This window comes from Drosophila busckii, chromosome 2R (assembly GCF_011750605.1).
Source record: "Drosophila busckii strain San Diego stock center, stock number 13000-0081.31 chromosome 2R, ASM1175060v1, whole genome shotgun sequence".
In the NCBI taxonomy this organism is placed as follows: Eukaryota; Metazoa; Arthropoda; class Insecta; order Diptera; family Drosophilidae; genus Drosophila; species Drosophila busckii.
In genome coordinates, this window is record NC_046605.1 from 16,155,191 (window position 1) to 16,178,321 (window position 23,131).

The 23,131-nt window shown below is 34.7% G+C and overlaps 1 protein-coding gene across 13 annotated transcripts; it reads left to right on the forward strand.

Moving 5' to 3' along the window:
* The first annotated feature begins 392 nt into the window (after positions 1 to 392).
* Positions 393 to 21,698, forward strand: LOC108596411 (putative leucine-rich repeat-containing protein DDB_G0290503). 13 transcript variants are annotated; one of them, XM_017982105.2, is made up of 27 exons: positions 513 to 873; positions 3,496 to 3,652; positions 3,714 to 3,880; positions 4,318 to 4,353; positions 6,979 to 7,161; positions 7,260 to 7,403; positions 7,489 to 7,622; positions 7,703 to 7,883; positions 7,951 to 8,265; positions 8,676 to 8,990; positions 9,046 to 9,690; positions 9,751 to 9,933; positions 9,993 to 10,130; positions 10,195 to 10,377; positions 15,742 to 15,873; positions 16,125 to 16,448; positions 16,508 to 16,696; positions 16,761 to 16,898; positions 17,338 to 17,553; positions 18,030 to 18,212; positions 19,156 to 19,287; positions 19,951 to 20,107; positions 20,164 to 20,330; positions 20,390 to 20,546; positions 20,662 to 20,828; positions 20,886 to 21,068; positions 21,122 to 21,698. In XM_017982105.2, exons 1-27 carry the CDS (start codon positions 666 to 668, stop codon positions 21,307 to 21,309), a joined length of 5,322 nt encoding a protein of 1,773 aa, XP_017837594.1. In that variant the 5' UTR covers positions 513 to 665; the 3' UTR covers positions 21,310 to 21,698. The 13 variants fall into 13 exon arrangements, with proteins under 13 accessions (XP_017837600.1, XP_017837597.1, XP_017837598.1 ...); XM_017982106.2 differs by lacking the exon at positions 17,338 to 17,553; XM_017982110.2 differs by lacking the exons at positions 4,318 to 4,353; positions 6,979 to 7,161; positions 7,260 to 7,403; ... (1 more) ...; positions 7,703 to 7,883; positions 7,951 to 8,265 and having other exon boundaries at positions 517 to 873; positions 21,122 to 21,697.
* Positions 21,699 to 23,131: the final 1,433 nt, after the last annotated feature.

Consider the following 23,131-nt stretch of genomic DNA (forward strand, 5'->3'; position numbering starts at 1 on the left):
AATTATATTACTTTCTACAATTTAAAATTAAGCAATCAAGTTAAAAAGTGCACTAGTCATAGTCTTTATTTTCCCGTCACTAAAATTACCTGCAGTACGATTTTCAAAATCAGATTTGGCGGTAAAATAGCTAAATTGGCCACAGCAACGGCAAAAAGTTTTGAAAAAAGTTCGAAATATAAGATCCCTAAAGCTTGGCTAGGCCTCTTGCATGCCATATAATTGTTCACCAAAAGACTTTCAGTTGCGAGCGGACCTCTGCACGGAGTGGAACAAAATAGAAAAACTAAATAGAGTACAGTCCGCGGAAAACATTCAATTAATAGAAAGAATATATATAAATATATATAATCTAATTTTCTCACATATACCCTATATATATTTTTGCCTATATATCTATGCGCACAAAATATATGTATTAGTGTACGCCAAAGAAATAAGATTTTCAACTAAAAATAGTGCCTTAATTTTTGACAAAAATTTATAATTTTTTATAACGACAACTACTAAACGACGAATATCTTATAAGTAGATAAAAAAAAAAACACACGCACGCATGTTTGAGTTAATTGTTTAAGCAAAAAACCAGACGGAATAAAAAAAATAATCGCAACGGCCAGATCAAAGTAATATTTTCCGTAGGGCGTATTGAAAGGGATCGAAAGATGACTTTCACGCGATTAAAAACTCTGACACTGCTCGTGTGTACGTTACTGGCACTGAGTTTTCCCGGATATGTGAATTGCGCTAATAAAAAAGGATCACAACCAGTTGCGGCGGCGCCTGTTGAGCCCGAGGCCGTCATCGAGGAGGTCAATGCCAAGCAGTTGGAGAAACTGTTGGCCGACAAGGATTACGTTGCCGTTTTCTGGTGTAAGTATAGCCACGAACAGCTGCAATTACATACACACACATACACATGTGTGTGCGTGTGTGTGTGTGTGTGTGCATATGTATATGTATTTACATATGTGTAGCTAGTAATGGGACAGAATCTGGGCGATTTAATGCTCAAACGCACGATGGCCGTGCGACTCGAAATAGTAACAGAAGCCATATTATATAAATTTTCTTTTAGTGAAAATTCTAAAAATTCGCATACAAGTGAAAATATGTGAAAAATTTCGTTGTACGAAATGTCTTGAGATTTTCATTCGGTTTAATTTTTTTTTTTTTTTTGTTAGTCTCAGTTTTTTTTTGTCTATTTTTCTTTTACGCTATCTTTGCGTGCTGTTTATGAGTAGAAATCGTTTTGGCTATGAGAAATTGCCTTTTCGTTCTGTTGCTTTGCGTATTTTTGCTGCTCTATAATTTTCTCAGTTTTTGTCGTTTGTTTTATTTGTTGCTTAATTTGGCGCAAACGCTTTATAAAATGAAAGCAAAATTCTTAGCAGCTGATTCTCCAGTAAATGTAATTTAATAATGAGAACAAACACATATATATATTTATATTATATAAACTTGCTGCAATAAACATTCTTGAGCGTGAAAACATTTTTTATCGTTTACCATTAAATTTTTAATTGAATAATTTATCAGGCAAGGCTAAAGCTAAAGATATATGGAAATTGAGTTTTAATAAACAACATGCATAAGCTTAAAATAGCATTTATAAACATAAATATTGTTTCCCGAAGGTTCTGTAGATCGATATGTAGCCATATAGAAATTTACTTCAATGCCACAAGTTAATCAGCCTCAAGTTGAATTAATCAATTAATATTTATCAAATGCATTATATGCCATTGAAACGCCTACAAATTTCCAAAAATGTTTCAGTTGTTGACAATGAAAATAAGATTTCGTACATGAACAATCACATAGAACTCAAACTCAATGACTTATGCAAACAAACAAATAACGCCAATAAATAAAAGCAAAAGCAAATATACTAAAAGAACAACAGCAGCAGCATCTACGTAAATAGCAGCTCATTGAAATTGGCAATCAAAAACGATTTTTTTTCTTCTCTTTTTTTTGCAGCAAACTTAATTGTTTGTTATTCCAAGTAAATGGTATTAATGTTATTGCAATGCATTGTGAAAACATTCTAATAAGCGTTCATTATTGATTGCAAAGTGTAAAGGCAAGACAAATGAAACCGATTAATCGTTTTAAAAACGTATCAATATACATGGCGTATACGTAATGTGCCATAGAACATCTGTTCCATGTATTTGACGGCCATAAAAAGTAATTTAAATATATACCAACAGACGCAAAGGCGCGTTGAAGTGATTCTTTCCGCAATTTTTGACTAAACAATATCGTGGAATTTAATATATACAACCGGTCTAAACCGATTCTGTATACTTTTAATGGAAGTCCAAATAAATGTAGGCATACTTACGGATATAGCCAATGGTATTGAAATGCAGTCTATTTATAAATGAACAATAAAAGTAAGGGAAATTAATGACATATTTAAAAGTTTTTATTATTATTTTGTAAAAATTTATTTTTGTAAGAAATTATAAATTTAAGATTTTTAAATAACTAAGACGACAAACAAGCTGTTTTAAATTATCAAAATATATATAAATGTGTTTTAGTATATTATATATTTGATATTCATCAATTAAAATATCAGAACAAGTTAAAAATGTATATTTTAAAATTTTCGTGGAATACATTAATTAACTAATTTTAATTGCAGTCAGAATAAGTAAAATATTATTTTGAAATATATATTTATTTATATATATTTCTAAAGAAATTAACATGGAGCTGCATTTAAGCTTTACTATTTATTTTTTACAAGTCTAACTTAATATTGGAATAATGTATGAAATAAATACCAAACATTTGAATAGCTAATTATTGTTTTCAACGATTTGTTTAATTTCAACTAAAACTGTGCAGATGTATCAGCCAAAGCTAATCGAGTCTGATCTTAGCCATGACTACCATGACTACTATGATATATAGTATTAGCTTTGTTCTCAGGCGCCTCTTGCAAGCAACAAGATGACGAATACGCCAACACACATTGGCATAAGCGAATCTTTAGTGGGTAGGAAATGCATTTCCCCAGTATAAGCATATATACCATAGTTTTTATGAATTAATTCAACAGAATGCCCAATCTTTGGCAGTTGTGTGCACATTAATAGCTAATCATATATTACATACCAAGACCATAATATTCAAATGCACTTTGCATTTATGCATATATTGCTCGGTCGTTTCATTCACTAGCCTGGGGACTAGGCCCAAAATGTCATTAGCGTTTCTTGCACTCTTGCATCTGTTGGGTACGTAGGCGCTGGCGGAGGGCTCGACTGTGAGCTGAGGTAACGTGCTTACCAATGATGCAGCTATGAATAATCGCTGCAGCATTTGGCGTCACACGCGACAGTTGCTAGCCGTCAATTGATGTTGGTATCTTTATACGCTTAATGCAACCGCAGACCAATAACTGACAGCAGCAATCTAGACAATTTATTTAATTTACACACATAAATTATAAACAATTGTTTCATAAATTGCTTACAGATGCGCGTAGCTGCGTGACTTGTGATAAGGTTTTAGCGGAACTCGAAAAAATCGACGATGACACCGATTCATTCGGTGTGGACTTTGTGAAAATCAACGACAAACGACTCGCCAAACAATATGGCATCAAGAATTTCCCCGCGCTCACCTATTTCAGGTAATCGAGAAGCAAAGCAATCAACTGATAAAGTTGCTAATAAGTATACAACTCATATTAGGGAGAAGGAACCCATTATCTATGATGGTGATCTTATGGATGAGGAGGGCGTGCTTGATTTTCTTACCTCGCTGGAGGCCATGGATCTGCCCGATCGCATTGAGGAGGTAAACGCCAAGATCTTGCACAAGATCATTGAGGATACTGACTTTGTAGCTGTGCTCTTCTGTAAGTACAAAGAAACAAAATGAATTTGCCTTTTAAGCTATTGAACTATATATATAACTATATATCTTTGACTATCTATCTTTGATTGGTGGATTCTACTGAATTATGTTTATTCTCAAAGCAGTTGCAGTTTTTAGCGTTAAACAAACACAAAATACGTTCAAAAGCCAAACAGTTAAGCTCTCTTGTGACTAAACAAGCATTAGGTACAAGCTACTATATATACCTACCTACACGTATGCGCGCTAAGCTATATATTTATACTATATATTAGATATACTATTTAACTTAACTGTACACACACTGTAACTAAAACTTAAACTTTAATTTTATATATTTATCTATGTGTATATATTTATGTACTATTGAAGGCGCCACAATTTTAGGCACATTTTTTGTTATATATGTATGCGTTATATCTATTTAAATGACTGCAGGTCCTGATCATGAAACATGCCCACCTAGGGTAATGGGTAAGTTTGTGCATATGTTCTTTTTGGGTTTGACAAATTTTCTACATTACTTTCCTACTCGAAGCCCCCCAGCAAATACCAACCTAGCAAATTTTCCCCAATTAATTTTACTCTAAATTCATTCCAACCCCAGCCACAGTAAACTACATATGCACAACAGAAACCTCGAAAAAATCAACACACCCATTGTATCTATATGTAAATATGTATAACTTTCTATATTGTAACGCTAAATGGCTTTTTATATATACAAAAATGCTCCAGAAGATAGCAGCACCCGATTAGCAACAATTAAAGATAATGTAAATGATACAAGTAAAAATAAATTGATGTGCCTTAAACACATAAAATATTACGTATACGTATAAAAATAAGTCTACACATGCACATGTCTGGGACCAGCGCCAGAGCACGCCCGGCGTTGCCAAAAAAAAAAAAAATTGTTTTACAAAATGCATTAAAAGCAACAAACACTTAAACAAGTTATCTTTATATCAATAAGCTTAGTTTCTCTAATTTATAAAGCTTAGACAGGCAGACAAATCTCTAGCTAATGCTTTAACGTATGTGCACAGTATGTAGTATATGTATTTGTACTAAAGTTTCTAGGGCTTGGAGGGAGCGCAGCACAGGCAGCAAACAACAAAGTATAGCAATTTTATTTATTTGCTTTTGTTTTATTTTTTTTTTGTTTTTTTCAACACATCACAGCCACCTACAATTTTTGGTTTTATAAATAGAAACTCAAGCAGTTGGTTGGCCAACAAAATGATGTTGTTGTTTCTTTGGCTTTTTTTGTTTTCGCTGCTGTTATTTTTGCTCAATTTTCAAACAACTAACTGTATAAGCGCTTGCATATATAGACCAACATCCTACACATACACTTGCGTTTTTGTTATATGTCTGTATGTATAGCCAATTCAACATGTAGTATTTTTATCAAGCGCAGACAGCGCACAAAAGGTCTTTGCATAGATGAGCAGCATGTAGTTGAGTTGAGACAAGTACAAGATATGTGCGTATTGTTTGCTATCTAAAGATGCAATCGTTTGCATTTGTCGACAACATTACATGCTAAGCGCAGCAGCAAGCGAAAGTTTCTATTTAAATATTTCAACTCAATAATGCAACTTACTTGCAGCAGAGCATCTTGAAGTCGACTTTGTTATACTTTCATATTTGATTTGACTTACAATATTTTTTGGTGCTCTCTAATTTGCTGTTGTAGTTGTTGCTGGGCCGCAGACAGACAGCAGTTTTAATTGCTTTTGCATACAGCAATACATCAACATGGGCTGGCACACACGAGCCGGCATGGATGTCATTATGGGCAGCTCTTTAGTTTCAGCCAAATGCAATTTTACATAATAAATATATGCATACAAACCGAAAGTACTCGCATGTTTGTATATGTGCTAGCCAACTGACTTGCACTATTTTTAGTATGCGCCCAAGTCTGTGGTGAGGCGAAATTTTTCATTAATGCATTTTGGATACTAAATGCAAGTTTATAAGAACCAAAACTGTCAAAATTATAAACATAAACATGTTTAGTCACTGACACTGTACAGTAATTTATGCATAATTTTTACACAAATATACACCGTATATATCTTATATTTATTTGTGTGTGTGTGTGCCTGGCCTTGCCACCTTGGCGACACCCACTCACCCGGTGAAAATAGCTTCATTGAACAAATAAATTTGCCTTAGATTTAAATCTATATGAATTTTAGATATTTTTTGCTGCTGCCTGAGACATTTAAATTATTGAAATATATTTTAATGCATTTAAGAAATTATTAGAAAATAGCAGACAATGTTGCAGGCAATAGTTAAACGTTATGTAGGAAATTATTTAAATAATGCAGCTTTCAACAAAAAATTAAACTTGTTTTGTTAACTGTATATTTCGCTTTTGTCAAAGCCAGTAATAAGTTGCTTACATATATATAAAAATATCTAAATAGAATATTACGTATACGCGTTGTACGCCAAAAGCAAAAGCTTGCTAAATTAGTTGCTGTAGCAAAATTGATAAATGTAGCAGACATAATATAAATGACAAAAGAGCGAGCTTTTTTATGTGAGAAACTTTTTAGAAAAAAACATGCACATGCTCTGAGTACTCGAGAGTATTTATAGTAAGATTTCAATTTGTATATTCTTATATATATATGCGTGTGCTTTTATTGCTTTTGTGCAATGCAACACTTGATGAACAATGCGCTGTTGTGGAAACGTATGCGCAACAGGTTGTAAACAAATAATTTCTTGTAAACAACAGTGTATAAATAAACGAAATTGTTGCGTTTAGGGTAAATGCAGTTTTCAATAGCATTTTGTTTAACAAGCTAGTAACAAAACCTACACTCAACTCTTGTCTTGCATGCCCGTATACTGTTATTAACCTTAACCTTACAGCTGCACACCGGAATGTTTCCATGTACCAAAAATAAAAACCAAAACCAACAACTCTACCAATACCAAATATAAAACCAACAGCAACAACCTAATTTAACCAATTGTATAAAACCCAAACCATAAACCATACACAAACGACAGTGCTGATTTGATATAATCCGTCTAATCTTTGCGTATCTTCCGCACGCATCGTCTAATCAGATAAACAACAATGCCGCAAATGCGCCAAGGCATTGCAAGAATTGGAAAATATCGACGATGAGGCCGATCAACTGGGCATTGGTTTTGTTAAAATACACGACGAGGCCTTGGCCGATGAATACAACTTGGGCAATCTACCGGCATTGGTCTACTATCGCCATCAGACGCCAATCATTTATGAAGGTATTAGAGCGATAGCCCGCCATCCACACCCAAAACCTCACACACACACACTCTTTCGCATATAATATATGTATAAACGAAAATCCAAAAATCCGCAGGTGAACTGCAGCGCGAGGAGGATGTCTTGGAGTGGTTGGTGCAGAATAAATCGACTGGCGATGAGGATGATGTTATCGAGGATGTTACATCGAAGACGCTGTCAACGCTTATCAGCAACATTGATAATTTGGTTGTGTTGTTTTGTATGTATTAATAGTTGATATAACAAATATTCTATACATGTGTGTTATATCGATGCAAAGACTCAGACTTCGCTCAACTCTGCAGATGATCATGGCAATGATGATTCAATGACCGTACTGGAGGAACTTGAACAGATTGATGATGACTGCGACAAGCATGGCATACAGTTTGTTAAAATTGATGATGCCAAGGCGGCAGCTGATTATGGCATAGATTCGGTACGCCTTGAATACAAACAAAAATCATAATATAAATGAAATGAATTGCCACAGCAGTGTTGTCTATATGTTTGTCATAGATTCCGGCAATAGTATACTTTGAAAAAGAAATTCCAAACGTTTACGATGGCGATCTCATGGATGAGGAACAAATACTTAAATGGCTGCTCGGACAATTGGAACGTGATGAGATCGAGGATGTCACCGATGAAATGCTTGATACAATGGTCAAGGAAGGTCGCGTCATTGCAGTGCTGTTCTGTAAATATTATAATATTCAATTTGGCGAAATTGGCGCAAAATTTTGCTCATATGCTGTACTTTGCAGACGACAACAACGACAAGAAATCTCAAAAGGTGCTTGAAGAACTTGAGAACATTGACGACGAATGCGACGCCTTGGGCATTACATTTGTTAAAATCGACAATCCGGAGGAGGCTGTTGAATATGGCATCAATAAAGTTCCTAAACTGATATACTTTGAAAAAGGCATTCCAACTATATACGAAGGCAATCTGGAGGATGAGGAGAAGCTTTTAAAATGGCTCGAAGAACAAACGAGCTCCGATCAAATCGAAGACATTACCGATGAAATGTTGGATTTGATCATTGAGAAAATGCCACATGTTGCTGTGCTCTTCTGTAAGTCATTTCAGGTCCCCAAGCCATAAATCAAAGGATATTACCCTTCCAACGCTATTGTAGATACTGTATAGTTTAATGTTGTATTTGTGAAATCGGGGTGTATCTCAGTGTCTGCCATAAGCATAACCAAAAATACATAGCTGCTCTATGTGCTTATATATTTATTAATCCTAAACGCGCTTCACTAATAACTAAAACTAAAACTTACAATCTATAATGATTTCAGCAACGGACTCAATTTTCGTTAGTTACAAGTATATACCATATTGTTCAGTATTAAATCAGTTACAAGTTACAAGAGCTTTATAGTAGTAGAGTCTATATATTTAGAGGCCTGTTTTGCGTTTTTCCCTTTGAGCAGCTTATAATTGGAGAACATGGCTATAACTGTATGTAATTTTTCACAGATGACAAAGATCAAAAGAAATCACAGAAAATCCTCGCAGAATTGGAAAACATCGACGATGAGTGCGATCAGAATGATATTGCTTTTGTTAAGATCGATGACGATAAGGAAGCCAAAGAATGGGGTATTGATGAGATACCATCGATTGTACTCTTTGAACGTGGTATTCCACATATCTACGAGGGTGATCTGATGAAAGAAGATGAATTACTCGGCTGGCTGGTGCATCAAAAACGCTATTCCGAAATTCCCGAAGTTACCGATGAAATGAAAGACAAATTGGTCGAGAATACTGAGCATTTGGCGGTTATTTTCTGTGAGTAGTTTTAAAAAACTTAAGATCTTAATACTCATTATCTATGAATTTACAGATGACAAGGAAGACAAACAGGATATGCGCATATTGAATGAGCTGGAGAATATTGACGATGAGCTCGAAAAGGAGGGTATTGTCATAGTGCGCATCGATAATGCCGCCGAAGCCAAGGAGTATGGCCTTGACCACTTGCCCGCTCTAATTTATTTTGAGAATAAGATTCCTGCCTTGTATGAGGGCGATCTTATGAACGAGGATGAGGTTCTGGAATGGCTGTTGGTGCAAAAGAAAACTGCTACCATTGAGGAAGTTACCGATGAGATTCTGGTTAATTTGATCAATGAGCATGAATATGTCGTTGTGTTCTTTACGGGTCCCTGCGAGCCAGGCGAGTCTTGCGATCACACACTCAACGCGTTGGAAAGCATCGACGATGAGTTGGACGAGGCTGGCATCATTTTTGTTACCACTGAGGATACTGGCATCGCCAAGAAATATAATGTCAAAACTTATCCACGATTGGTATTCTTCAGAAATCGCGATCCATTGCACTTTACTGGTGATTTGGATGATGAAGACGAAGTGTTGGCTTGGATTACCGATGATGAAACTTTGGAGATTCCCGGTAAAATCGAAGAAGTCAACGTTAAAATGTTGGATAAAATTTTGGCCGAAAACGATCATGTTGTCGTGTTCTTCTGTAAGTCTAAATGCTAAAATTGCTTTTACATACATAAAACTTAAGAATTATTTCCTATAGATGCTGAAGGCGATAAAAAAGCACAGAAAATCTTAAACGAATTGGAGAACATTGATGACGAATGCGAGGAAAAAGACATCGACTTTGTAAAGACATCCGACGACGATATTGATAAGGAATACGATTTGCCCGGTTTGCCGGCGCTTGCATTTTATAGACATAAGTTTAGAACAATTTACACCGGTAAGTAAGCCACATACATCGCAAGAATTTTTCATTAACATTTATTACCTCACTCTTAGGTGACCTGATGAAGGAAGAGGAAATTCTGGAATGGGTTATTGATTTGCATGAGTCTACAGCTGACGTTATAGAATCTGTCGATCGCAAAACACTGCAAGTGTTGATCAACGATGTCGAGCATTTGGCTGTTTACTTCTGTGCGTTATACTTTTCTATGACTTGAAATTCACAACATTTAATTTGGTTTTAAAACTTTGGTAGATGATGACGAATGTGAATCGTGCGCTGGCATTTTGGAAGAATTGGAGAACATTGATGATGACACAGATAAGCATGGCATTCAGTTTGTTAAGTCGAATGATGTTAAGCTGGCTCATGAGATTGGCATTTTCGCATTCCCAGCCTTAGTCTACTACGAGACAGGTGTTCCGATCATGTATGATGGTAAGTTGTACATTTTAATTGAAAAGTACGTAATCTAATTACACTTGTATTACAGGTAATCTCAAAAATGAAAATCGTGTGCTGCAGTGGTTAATCAATCAAAAGAGTAAGCGTTCTTGTTTCCAATGTTCTCTCTGCTTTCTAACTCACGCTCATAAGCCAAACACTCAATACAAAATTAGTTGAGCCTACAAAAACTTGGCCAAACTAAAAGAGATTGCAATCAAATCCAAAGCAAGTTGGATATACAAAAATCATTCTTCCCGTTTATAGCCATTTATCAAGTGCAAAACGTAATGAAAACTTTCGATATATGATATATGTATACTAGGCAACAATGACGATGGAAGTGATGAAAAAATTGTTAAATTGAGCTATCCAAAAGAAAGTGATGCTGATAAAAGACAAAAATTAAAACGTCTGCAACAAACGATCCGAAAGGAAAGATTACGAAAAAATTATCGCTATAATAAAAATGAAGATGACGATGATGACAATGACGACGATGATGATGACGATAACGATGACAATAACAAAGACAATGACGATGACAACGACGAAGACGATAATAACGATAACGATGACGATAACGAAGACGACGATGATAATGACGGTGACGATGAGGATAACGAAGACAATGACGATGAAGATAACGAAGATGACGAAGATGACGACGATGATAACGGGGACGATGAGGATAACGAAGACGATGAAGATAACGAAGATGACGACGATAATAACGACGACGATGAAGATAACGAAGACGACGACGACAATAACGATGACGATGAGGATAATGATGACGATGAAGAAAACGAAGACGATGATGATGATGATGAGGACGAAAATAACGAAGACGACGACGATGAAAATAACGAAGACGACGACGATAATAACGATGAAGATGAGGATAACGAGGACGATGACGATAACGAAGACGATGAAGATAACGACGACAACAATGATAACGAGGACGAAGATGATGACGATAATAACGACGACGATGAGGATAATGAAGACGATGATGATGAGGACAATGATAACGAGGACGAAAACGATGACGATGACGAAGACGAAGAGGCTAATAATAACAAAGACAATGACGATGACGATGAGAATAACGACGACGATGAAGATAACGACGACGATGATGATAACGATGACGATGAAGACAACGATGACGATGACGATAATGACGAGGACGATGATGATGACGAGAACAATAAAGACATTAACGACGACGACGAAGATGAAGACAATGATAATGATAACGATGATGACGATAATGATAACGATAATGACGACGACGACAATGATAACGACGAAAATGATAATGATGATAATGAAGAGGAAGATATCAGCAAGCAAACATATAAATACAAAGTTAAAGGCAGAACGATACATCGGCTTTCTGATCTTTGTTCGGGTGATCTAATAGATGAAATAGGTAATACGTGAATGTGAGTTGCCATTGCTGCACTAATTTCAATTTGTTAAATGTTATAAGCTCCAACCTGAACTCCCGTATAAAACCTGAAACTGTCCAACACTGTCTGACACTTCCATATAACACACACTATAGTATTTCCATTGTCTATCTACAGACTCGCGAAAGAGGAATTCTAAATATACATTACCCAAAGGTAACAAAAACCATCTACACGTGATAAAATAAATGTTATGCGCAGTGCTTTTGTGCTACATTCATATAAAAACAAATGCAGTTACATACATGCATAATTTACCTACACAATCACACTAAAAACCACGTCAATGTTTGCCCTTGTTTATATATTCGACCTATCCAAATGCTTCGATTTCGTCGTACCCAGCAAACCTCTAACTTTTATTCAAAAAGTGAACAAATTTGGTATAAAAATATATTCGAAAAAAACTAAAGTCAAAATAAAAATATCATAGCTGACACAATGTTTGAAAATATTTAAAAAAATATATATATATATTGATTTTTAATTTTATTTTACAAAAACAACCAATAATATAAACAAAAAATTGTTAATAACTTCATTGTTTTGATATATTGATATAATTAATACTTAAGTAACTGTTTTATTTGTTAATTATAATTAATATGAAAACTGCTCTGCTAAATAATTATTTTTTAACGAAAACAACCAAAGGCGTCTTTGTGCAACGTTATAAAGTAAAAAAAAAAACAAACCAAAAAAAAAACCGCATAAAATGTACAACGATTGAAACATTGAAAACTAGAAAATTTGAATCAGATTCAAAATCTACTGTACAGTCAGCATCAAAAGCATTTTGTCAGTTATTAGTAAAAATTCAATATTAGAAAATTTATTGTTCAACGATTTAAATTTTTGATAGTTTGTTCATTCATAAAGCACGCTTTTTATACTCTAGAACTTTGACAAACTTTCAACTTCAAAAAGAAAAGAAATCAATTAAAAGTATATAAGAAACAAAATTTTTTATATATATTAAAAAAAAATTATACTAACTGCTCTTTGTGGTAATTTTAAAAGGTGTTGAAAAATATAAGTAATAATGTATTTCTCGCCTATTCTTATGCACTTTTGTTTACTTTTGACTATCGTAATAAAGTTTCTTGTTAGTGATTTCTTAAAAAAATACCTAAAACAAAAACAAAAAAAAACAAAAAATACAAAATTTTCAAATTAAGAACTAAACAATCTGACAAAATGTTTTTGTTTGTTTGCTCACACAGATGACGAATGTTTCTATGTTGGATTGGGTCACGACGGCCATTCAGCTAAGCGTGGCAACAATTTTGTGCCCAACGATTACAAACCATTCCAATGCTGTCCAACCAAATTGGAGAAGTCAACGAAAGTTCCTAAAATGACAGCCCAGCGCATTGGGCATAGCGACGGTGAATCCAATAAACGTCAAGCCGGCAACTTTAAATTCGGTTCCTCAGCTCCAAGCAAACCAGCACCCAAGGCTGTTGCATCGAAGAAGCAGAACAAGCGCGCGGACGATGATGATGACGACGACGATGATGATGAGCCACTGGTGAAGGTGTCCTATGCCAACAAGCGATCAGGCTCAAGCTCAAGCTCAAGCAAGAAGCCGATTCCCAAGCTCTCCCAGCCAGAAGAGGAATCCGTTGAGGTCGAAAAACCAACCAAGAAAACGTCAAAGAAAACCGGCAATAAGCTGAATGTTAAAACCGGTAGGTTGAACTAAGTAGTTGAAGCAACAATAAAAATATATTTTTCAAAATTTTTGTAAGACACAAAATTTTATACGTTAAACACATACATACAGTTTGTTCAATTGTGTATCAAATAGTTGTTGTTGTTGCCCATTTGTCGTTGTTGTCATACACACAGACACATTGTCTCAAATACACACGTACAAGCAAATCTGGTTGTAATTTTATTTGTTTATTTCTTTCTCTTTCTTTTTTTTGTGTCTTGCAGGCATTAATTTTTTCCAAAATCGACTAAAAAATTTGTATGACCTCATTTTTCAGGATATCTCTCTGTGGGAGTAAGGCAACAATTTTAAAAAACTCAATAACTGAATAATACAAAAATTGATTGATTGATTGATTGTATGCAATTGTTAAAGTAGCACGTATACGCACTGTTGTCAAACTTGATAAAAATTAATATTATATGTATAAAAGAAGAAGAAGAAAAACAACAACAACACAAAGCACGCATAATTCTAAGAACTACTAGCTAATACTTTTATTGTTAAAGCACAAACGCCTGAACAACAGGTAGCTGCTATAAAAGAGAAATTGTGTGATCTTGTTTGTGATTATCATTGGTTAAGACAACACAACAACAACAACACTGCCCAGCAATGAGTTGAGTGTCACTTTAATATTAAATACTTTACGCATACGTTCTTGAAGCCTGATCAAATGTCTTAAGCAAAGCCACTAAAACTTAATGGTAAAATGTAATTTACGAAAACAATTAATTAACAACAATAATTGTTATACTTTGTTCCACACGTGACCAACAGCAGTGGTTACCGTTTTGCTGCTGCCGCAAATCACGAGTACACACTGTACTTTCCCTGTATATGTGTATATGTGTGTGTGTGTGTATGTGTGCAACGCAAGCAACTCAAAACTACAATTTACTAACTTACACTTTTGGTACTTTTGCACTATATATAAAAATTTTTTCTCGATTTTATATACTATACTTAAATACTTTTTTTCAACTGCTGTAAACTAAACTAAAAGAGAATTTGTTGCATTTTGTCAATGGATTTCAAATTGTGCTAATGAAGAAATAAAACCAACCACCAAAAAACTTTGTTCAAACTTAAAGCAATTACTGCAAGAAGTAACTTAACTTTTCTGAACTTTCACACTCATAGAAATTGTCAATAACTTTTTGATACTACTTACTACTTTTATTTTTGTTACAATATACATTTTACATTTATGTACTTAACTAGTTAGACTAATAAAAATACAAACAAACAAAAATATTTTATAAAACAACTTTTTACAAAAGCAAGCAGCGATAACTAAAACACTTACTGCTAACTATATACACACACTCTACATAAATAGATTTCATTTAAATGTTGTGGCTATTAACAGCAAGCGAACACATATATTAAGCTCAAGGCATATAGTACGTATACTTAATATTATAAAACAATGGCCTCGCAATGCCCGCCATTTATGTTTCATTTACTGCTGTTTTGTTATCGATATTTATAAAATGTCGAGTTTATACTTTAATTTCATTTCAACTGAGAGTAAACACACAAGTCATACACATTTTTTTAAGAATTTGTAAAAATGGTTGTTGAACAGCAGCTGTTAAGATAAACATGCTTATATATTTTGTTAAAGTTTTATTTATATGTAAAATTATGAAATTGTAAAAACAAAAAACTCAATTGTACATTTGCACATAAATTAAAAAAAAAAATAAACAAATTAGGTTTTTTTTTAATACTTAAGCGTTTGCACACAAATACAAAATCAAATAATTAAACGATGGTTGTTTTTGCTAAAAGCAAAGTAAAGCTAATAAAAAAAATATATAAATATATATTTTCAAGCAGTGTCATAGAATTTGCGACAAATTTTTATCTTTTCTTTTTATTAAGTACAAATGTTTGTCATAAATTACGCGTATCGCTCCAAAGAAAAACTTGGCAACTTGCCCAGCAATTTTGAAGCAATGCCAACTGCTGTGGTTGGGACATTGAAAATATCAAAGACTAGGTTATTCATTTTGCTCCCAAAACAAAAATATAGCTAACTTTTGATTGATTGACAAACTGCAGCTGTCAGGTATGTGAAAAGAAAAACAAGCAAAGCGCTAATCAAATAATCAAAAGACTCTTTATTAAAATAATTGATTTGAATAATAACAGGTAGCCTTGAAAGCAATCAGGAAGTGTTCAATTGGATACTGGAGCAAAAGGCCGATCAAAGCATTGAGCTGATCAATCGCGATCAGCTAATTGAGTATATAGGCACCAAAGACTTTTTAGCGGTTATCTTTTGTAAGTATAGCACATTAAGCACAAGCACACACACTAAGGTAGGCTAATTGTATACGGAATAATACAAGAAACATTATTTTTATAAATTTTTAAGCAAGCGCGCCCACTAAAAACTGTAACTGCCCAGCAAAACAAAAAAAAATATATATATTGCATTTTGAAAATCAAATGCAAAACAAAATTATTGAAATGTTGATGCGGTTGATGTAAAAATGAAATGCATATTGAATAAAATTGTCAACTAATTGCAGATAAAGAGGACGATCCGGATTCGCCGCGCGTGCTGCGACACATTGAGTTAATCGATGATGAGGCTGCTGAATATGGCATTTATATAGTCAAAATGCATGACAAACTGATGGCCAAAAAATATGGCTATAGAAATCCGCCGGGCTTAACCTATTTCCGCAAAGGCAAATACATAAACTATGATGGCGATATAGATGATGAGGAGGAAGTGCTTGACTGGCTAACAAGTCCAGCTAATATGGAAATGACGGATCACATAGAGCAGGTCAATCGCAAAATGTTTGAGAAAATACGCAAAAACTCGGACTATGTAGCGGTTATATTCTGTAAGTTGCCAATGTAATATTATAAACAAACTCTGCTAACTTTCGATGTCTAAATACAGATAGCGATGAGTGTAAGCAATGTCCACGCGTTTTGGCGGAGGTGGAGCATATTGATGATGATGCGGATAAGGCGGGCATTGATTTTGTCAAAATAGATGATAAGCAAATGGCCAAGGAGTATGGCGTCTTTGCTCTGCCTGCCATAGTGTTCTTTAAGCCAACCAGCAAGGAGCCAGTTATTTACGCCGGTAGCTTATAAATTTATTATTTTTAATCTAATTTCGCTCACTTACATGTTGCTGTTGCTTGCAGGTGATCTTTATGAAGAAGAACAGATCCTAACTTGGTTGCTTACGCAAAAGGATCCAAGCGGAGATGTTATTGAAGATCTCGAAGGCGATAGACTTGTTCAATTAATTGAAGAGTCTGGCTCCATTGCCGTCTATTTCTGTAAGTCAATCCAAAACAAAACGTGCGATATATTTAACCAATTAATTATTTGATATAGTATATATATTTTGAGTTAAGTTTATCAAGCGTTTTGCCGCTGCAAACGGTTTGGTGAGCGCAACTATATTAAGTATGCGTCCAATCACATTTTTGTAGCATACTTTGCAGCGTTCTTTGTAAATTTTTTCAAACTGTACATTGTTTTGTTTTGTATTTTAACAATTACTTTTTATAGTTGCTGCTCACGCTTTTGCGCAAAAAGTTTGCAGTCTATGTATGTGTTTTAACCATTACTATTTTTAAGCAATTTTTTATACTGCGCTCAACTGTAACTAACATACAAGACTTTTTATCAAATTTATATATTTCTATTTCTAAAACTTATAAAAAAAAAAATGACAACTCAAATTACCAAAAAACAACAACAAAATGAACTTAGGGAACAAAACCAAGTGCGATATTTGCAATTCGAAAGCGGCGCGCAAGGCGCGTATGAAAAAGGAACGTGAGCAGCATCAGCAGGAGGGCGGCACTGCCAGTGCCGCTGCCGCTTTTGGCAGCGATCCCGAATCAGCGAACGCTGCTGATGGAGCGGGCGGCGAATCGGCAACAGGGGATGCCGCTTCAACGCATGCGGGAGGCAAACATGAAGATGGTAGCGCAAATACGTGACAAACAATTTCTAAAATGTCCAAGAATGTTGAACCAACCAACCAACCCGATGTAGCATAGAAACACCTGCACTCACACACACGCAAACACACACATACAAACCACTTGTATTTGAATGTCTTGACCCAAAGAGAGTTTCCCACATAGACACTGTCTTTCACGCGCTCTCTCTCTCTTTCTCTCTGTCACTGTCTCTTTCTGTTTGTCGAATTGTCTTTTTAAGTTGTCTACCTTTCTACGTGCTTTCTCTTCACACACACACACACATGCGCACATTAGTTACCTAAACTATTTCCAATTTGTGCTAAGTTTATTTATATGTAGTCTGCTTGCCAGTAGTATTGTTAAATTATTATCAATCCCCCACTAGTTTAGTCTGTGTGCACTCTATGTTAAATAATTTGCATATATTCCCTATCCCACCCCCCAAAAAAACGAAAAAAAATCCAAATCTCTTAGATGCCGATGGCTGTGAGCAATGCACCAAAGTGCTAGAGGAGCTGGAGAACATAGACGATGATTGCGATAAACATGGCATTACCTTTGTTAAGACTAGAGATTTCTCCGTTGCCGATGGTTATGGTGTTCATGAGTATCCAGCGCTGGTTTACTTCGAGGGCGGCATACCAAATGTATTTGAAGGTAAGCTTTCCATTCTGCCAGTGAAAATATTGGAAATTATATTTATAATCAAAGTAAATATTGGTTAAGAAATAATAGACTAGCTTACAACAATATTTACATAGAGCACATATCCTATAGCTTTTGGCGTCTCAGAGAACAAAAGTTCAATTTTAAAATGTGTAGCTTAATCTGAAGACAGTTTGTCTCTCATGCTCAGTTGCTAGCTGCAGTCAAAGCAAAACTGACCCTCATCGTAAGTTATGCACATTGAGAGCTTTCGCGCTATCTTAGCGCAGAAATCAGCGACGTTCTTGTTCAGCCGCAGCAGCAGCACATAGAGCTGAGAGATCGCGCGCAAACAAGCGAAATAGTCAGAGCGAAGCAGCTTACATGTGTGGGCGGCTGCTACTTAAGCTAGCGAGCGTAGCCACTTGCAGCTCAGTCGTCTACGAACTGTTGGTGGCTAAACAAGCAGTGAACAAGTTTTTCAGAGTGATAATGATAAATAATTCCAATACGTAGCCTGAAGGCCTTTGTTGCTCTGGCTATACCAATTGTACCATAGAATTGAATTCTAGGCTACAATTAAAATAATTAATAATAAATATTCCAATACGTTTATTTACAATCAAACTATTCAGCTTGCTTGATCAAAGTAGTCTATAACAAATTTACTCGTTGCTCTTATTGAATTTTAAATTAAATATTATATAATTAAATTATAGATAAACTTCGCCGCATTTTTACGCATTGTGCTGCACAAAATTTGTGAACTAGTGTTATGAAATATAAACCTTTTTTTTTTTAAATTTTACACACTCTTGTTTAAGTTTTTATGTTCAAAGAAATTTTGAATTTATGAAAGATGAAGCAGAAATTATATTTGGCATCAATATTTCCCTAAAATTCAGTGAATGCCCAGCACAATACATTTAATTATTCATTTTTTAAATGCAAACAGGCGAGCTTAGCGAGGAGGAAGAGGTGCTGCAATGGCTGATTACACAAAAAACCGAAGATCGCATTGAGCTGATCACACGTCAGATGCTGGAGACTATGGTCGAGGAAACGCAATATCTAGCGGTATACTTCTGTAAGTTATATAAATCGAATAGAGCTATGTTTATTTTATGCATTTCTCATTATTACATACCCCTGGCCACAAAATACCCCAACCACTCCATATACACACAATATATATATGCATACTATATATACAAAACTGTATCTAACTGTATCAGTGCCAATTGAGCGCAAGGGCAAGCAACCCGCTTACTGTCGAAGTTTCTGCTCGCCCTCTAGTCTCAAAGAAACCAACCTGACCAACACCAACAAACACTCATCCAGCCAATTTGTACAAAACTACATTTCTAAGAAAAGAAAACGTATCCAAAAACAAGGTATTCCGTGTCTATCGTACTACAGCTCGCAACGCTCTAACATGTTAAGGCGCCTACCTACCCACAATACAATACTTTCTACTAAACTCCAAGCCAGGCTTTTCAAATGTATTACGACCAAACTAAATTATTATTAACTATTCAATTTTAAAGCTGTATAAACTGTTGCGATTGCTTACAAAATTTAGTTTGGGCGCGAATACCTTTTGTTTTGGCGTTTTCTATAATTTTCTTCTTTTGTTCTAACTACATTTCTTTATAATTTTTATTATTTTGCTGCTCACAAAAATATTCATTAAATCATTTTTCATCATATGCTATCAAATAAATAATTTGTATATCATGCTTGTTGTTAGACAAAATCAACTGTAATATCTGTGATCAGATATTGGAGGGTCTGGAACTAATTGATGACGAATGCGATGTTTTTGGCATACATATGGTTAAAATTCAAGATCCACAGCTGGCCAAACGGTATTCGATAAAGACTTTCCCGGCATTGGTATACTTCCGGTAAGTTCTAAAAATTAAATTAAAATATTTTTAATTCTCTTCTCTTCTCTATCTAGAAATGGCAACCCCTTGCTGTTTGAGGGTGATCTGCAAAATGAACAATCCGTATTGGAGTGGCTTATCGACGATGATAATCGCGAACTGGCAGATGAAATTGAGGAGGTTAACGATCGCATGTTGGAACGCCTTATGGCTGAGTCTACTTTGTTGGTGGTATTCTTTTGTAAGTTTAGTGTTCTAATTTATGCTTGGCGTTTCTTGTAAGATTATATTTATTTACAGATGATGATGACTGCGCCGAGTGTGAGGAAATATTGGAGGAACTGGAAGAGATTGATGGCGAGGCTGATATGTTTGGCATTGATTTTGTAAAAATTGCAAGCGCTGAGGCGGCCAAAACTTATGAAATTGTTAATATACCTTCACTGGTTTATTTCCGGTAAATTTAGATTTGATTGTTATGCAATCTATAAAAATATTTATATATAATTATATTTAGATTATATTTAACTCGTATGCAATCTATACAAATATTTATATTTTTCACATGATAGCAAACAAGTGCCTGTGCTGTATGATGGAGACTTGCATCAGCATGATAAGGTTATCACCTGGCTAACGTCACAGGATGTATTTGAAATTAAAAACGAAATCGAAGAAGTTAATCGTAAAATGCTCGATAAGCTGCTGGAAGAAAACGAATTCTTATCCGTGTTCTTTTGTAAGTTAAGATCTATTATATGTGAAGATTATGTGTATACAGTTTAAGCTTTTATAGATGAGCACAATCATCCAGATAGCACTGCTGCCTTGGAGAAATTGGAGAACATTGATAGCGAAACGGATAATTTGGATATAACCTTTGTGAAAATGGCCGATTCACGTTATGCCAAGAAATGGGGCGTAACCAAGCTGCCAGCTATGGTTTATTTCCGTCGTCGTTTTCCCAGCATATATAGAGGTAAGCTTATAATAATATTAAATAATAATTTAATTAATCATTTGCCATTCCAGGTGATCTGCTCTCTGAGGACGAAGTGTTGGAATGGCTGCGCAAGAATCGTTTCCGCCAGCCCGAACTAAATATATTTATGTACGCTCTGATAGCTTTGGCATTGGCCTTTGTCGTCTATACGGCATTCTTGCTGCAGTGCTTCAAGCCAGCACCACCACCGCCTGTGCAGCATCCCAAGCAATCATGATCAAGCATATGAAAGAGGATTTCTGCTTGCCAATAAGAAAGGCACCGGTAAACTAGCACCAAGGCGTGCAGTGTCCGTGAGAAAAATTGAGAAGCGAATGTGAGAGAGCAAATGAGATTTAAAAACGAAGCATACATACAAACAACACATACACACACACATACATACATCATGCATTAACGAACTATCATCAGTCAATCGTCTAAATTAGACGCCGATAAGAAAAGCCAAACGACAAATATAAATAAACTTTTTGTAACGAAAGTGCCGAATGCTGACCCAAGTATTGTGTAAAAAGTCCTTGGTGACAACAACATTTCAAGTATAATGACAACAACAACAACAAAAAAGTAAAAATATAAACCGTTGAAAATTTATGTGTTAACTGTTTGCATACATATATATTTTAATCATAAAGCCACAAACATCAATTTCATTTTGAATTCACAATTTTGAAAATAAAAACAAAACACTCAAGTCATAGTAATTACTTTAAAAACAACTAAATTTATACATATATTATTAAAAATAAATGAAAAAACAAACTAATAAGTTTTAACGTAAACTCTTACGTATGAATAAATACCAATAAAAATTCAATAAATACTTGAATTCTATAAATTGTATAGTCATCAACCTGAAGTTTTATTTTAGGCGTAAACAAAAGGCTTTCAGCACATGAGCGAGCAAAGCAGACAACTTAGGCCTGCCTTGGCACCAAAAGCACTAGCACATGAAATTTCAGTTAGTTATCTTCTAGCCAGTATAAGACTATCGTCTGATAGGATTAAACAGTAATTAGATTGTGCTATCTTAACAACTAGACTTTACATCTTGCTGTGGGTGCAAAGTTGCAGTTCAAGATATCAATGTGAAATTTCAACAGCAAAACAAGTGGCGCTATAAAAAGCTCGCAGCAAAAATACGTACATTAAACAGTCGTAAAAATAGAATAAAAATAGTTGTTGAAAAAAGGTTTTAACATTTTCTGCTTATTTTTCAAATTTCTTGTCATAAATCCTAAAAAAAATACTAAATTTAAACGTATTTTTAAGCAAATGAAAAACAACATATGAATAAATACCAATAAAATTCAACAAATACACAAATAAAGTTATCAACCTGAATTTTTGCTATAGTCGTAAACAAAACCACATGAGCAACCAATGTCAACAACTTAAGCCCACCTTGGCAACAAAAGTACTAGCGCATGAAATTTGAGTTTCATATCTCCAGACAGTCTGAAATTGTCGTGTTATAGGGTTCAATATATTAATCACACAAAAGTACTAGCGCATGAAATTTCAGTTTGATATCTCCAGACAGTCTGAAATTGTCGTGTGATATGGTTCAATATATTAATCAGATTGTGCTATCTATAGATCCTTCACTAGGTGCAAGCTTGAAGTTATCAATGTGAAATTTCAACATCAAAACAAGTGGCGTGTGACTCCATAAATATCTAGCAGGCAAGTACATGTACAGTGAACACTCACAATGAGTCGTCAATTATAGAGCTAAAGATAAAAACAATGTTCTGAATAATAACACGATGTTGTTTAATGATCTAACCTTGTTTAAATAAAAATTCAAAGCTTATGCTGCATTCTACACATTTCAGGTATTTTTGATAATTGATAATTATAATTTCAAATGGTATTTCAAACACTTAACAATTCTAATATGCGATACTCCAATGTATACAGATGGTATCTCTTTCGAAATTTCAGGCACACATTGTTATCATTCATTCACTTTTTTACAGTGGCCCCTAACAATAATAAACTGTGGCAACGGAAAAAAGCTATTTCCAGAGCGGTTA

Excerpts from the sequence above, each read along its gene's own strand:
- LOC108596411 (XM_017982105.2), top strand. The coding sequence starts at position 666 with ATGACTTTCACGCGATTAAAAACTCTGACACTGCTCGTGTGTACGTTA. Across the intron at positions 4,354-6,978 it reads ATGCCCACCTAGGGTAATGG|ATAAACAACAATGCCGCAAA; the intron begins GTAAGTTTGTGC and ends TCGTCTAATCAG. Across the intron at positions 21,069-21,121 it reads TTTTCCCAGCATATATAGAG|GTGATCTGCTCTCTGAGGAC; the intron begins GTAAGCTTATAA and ends TTGCCATTCCAG.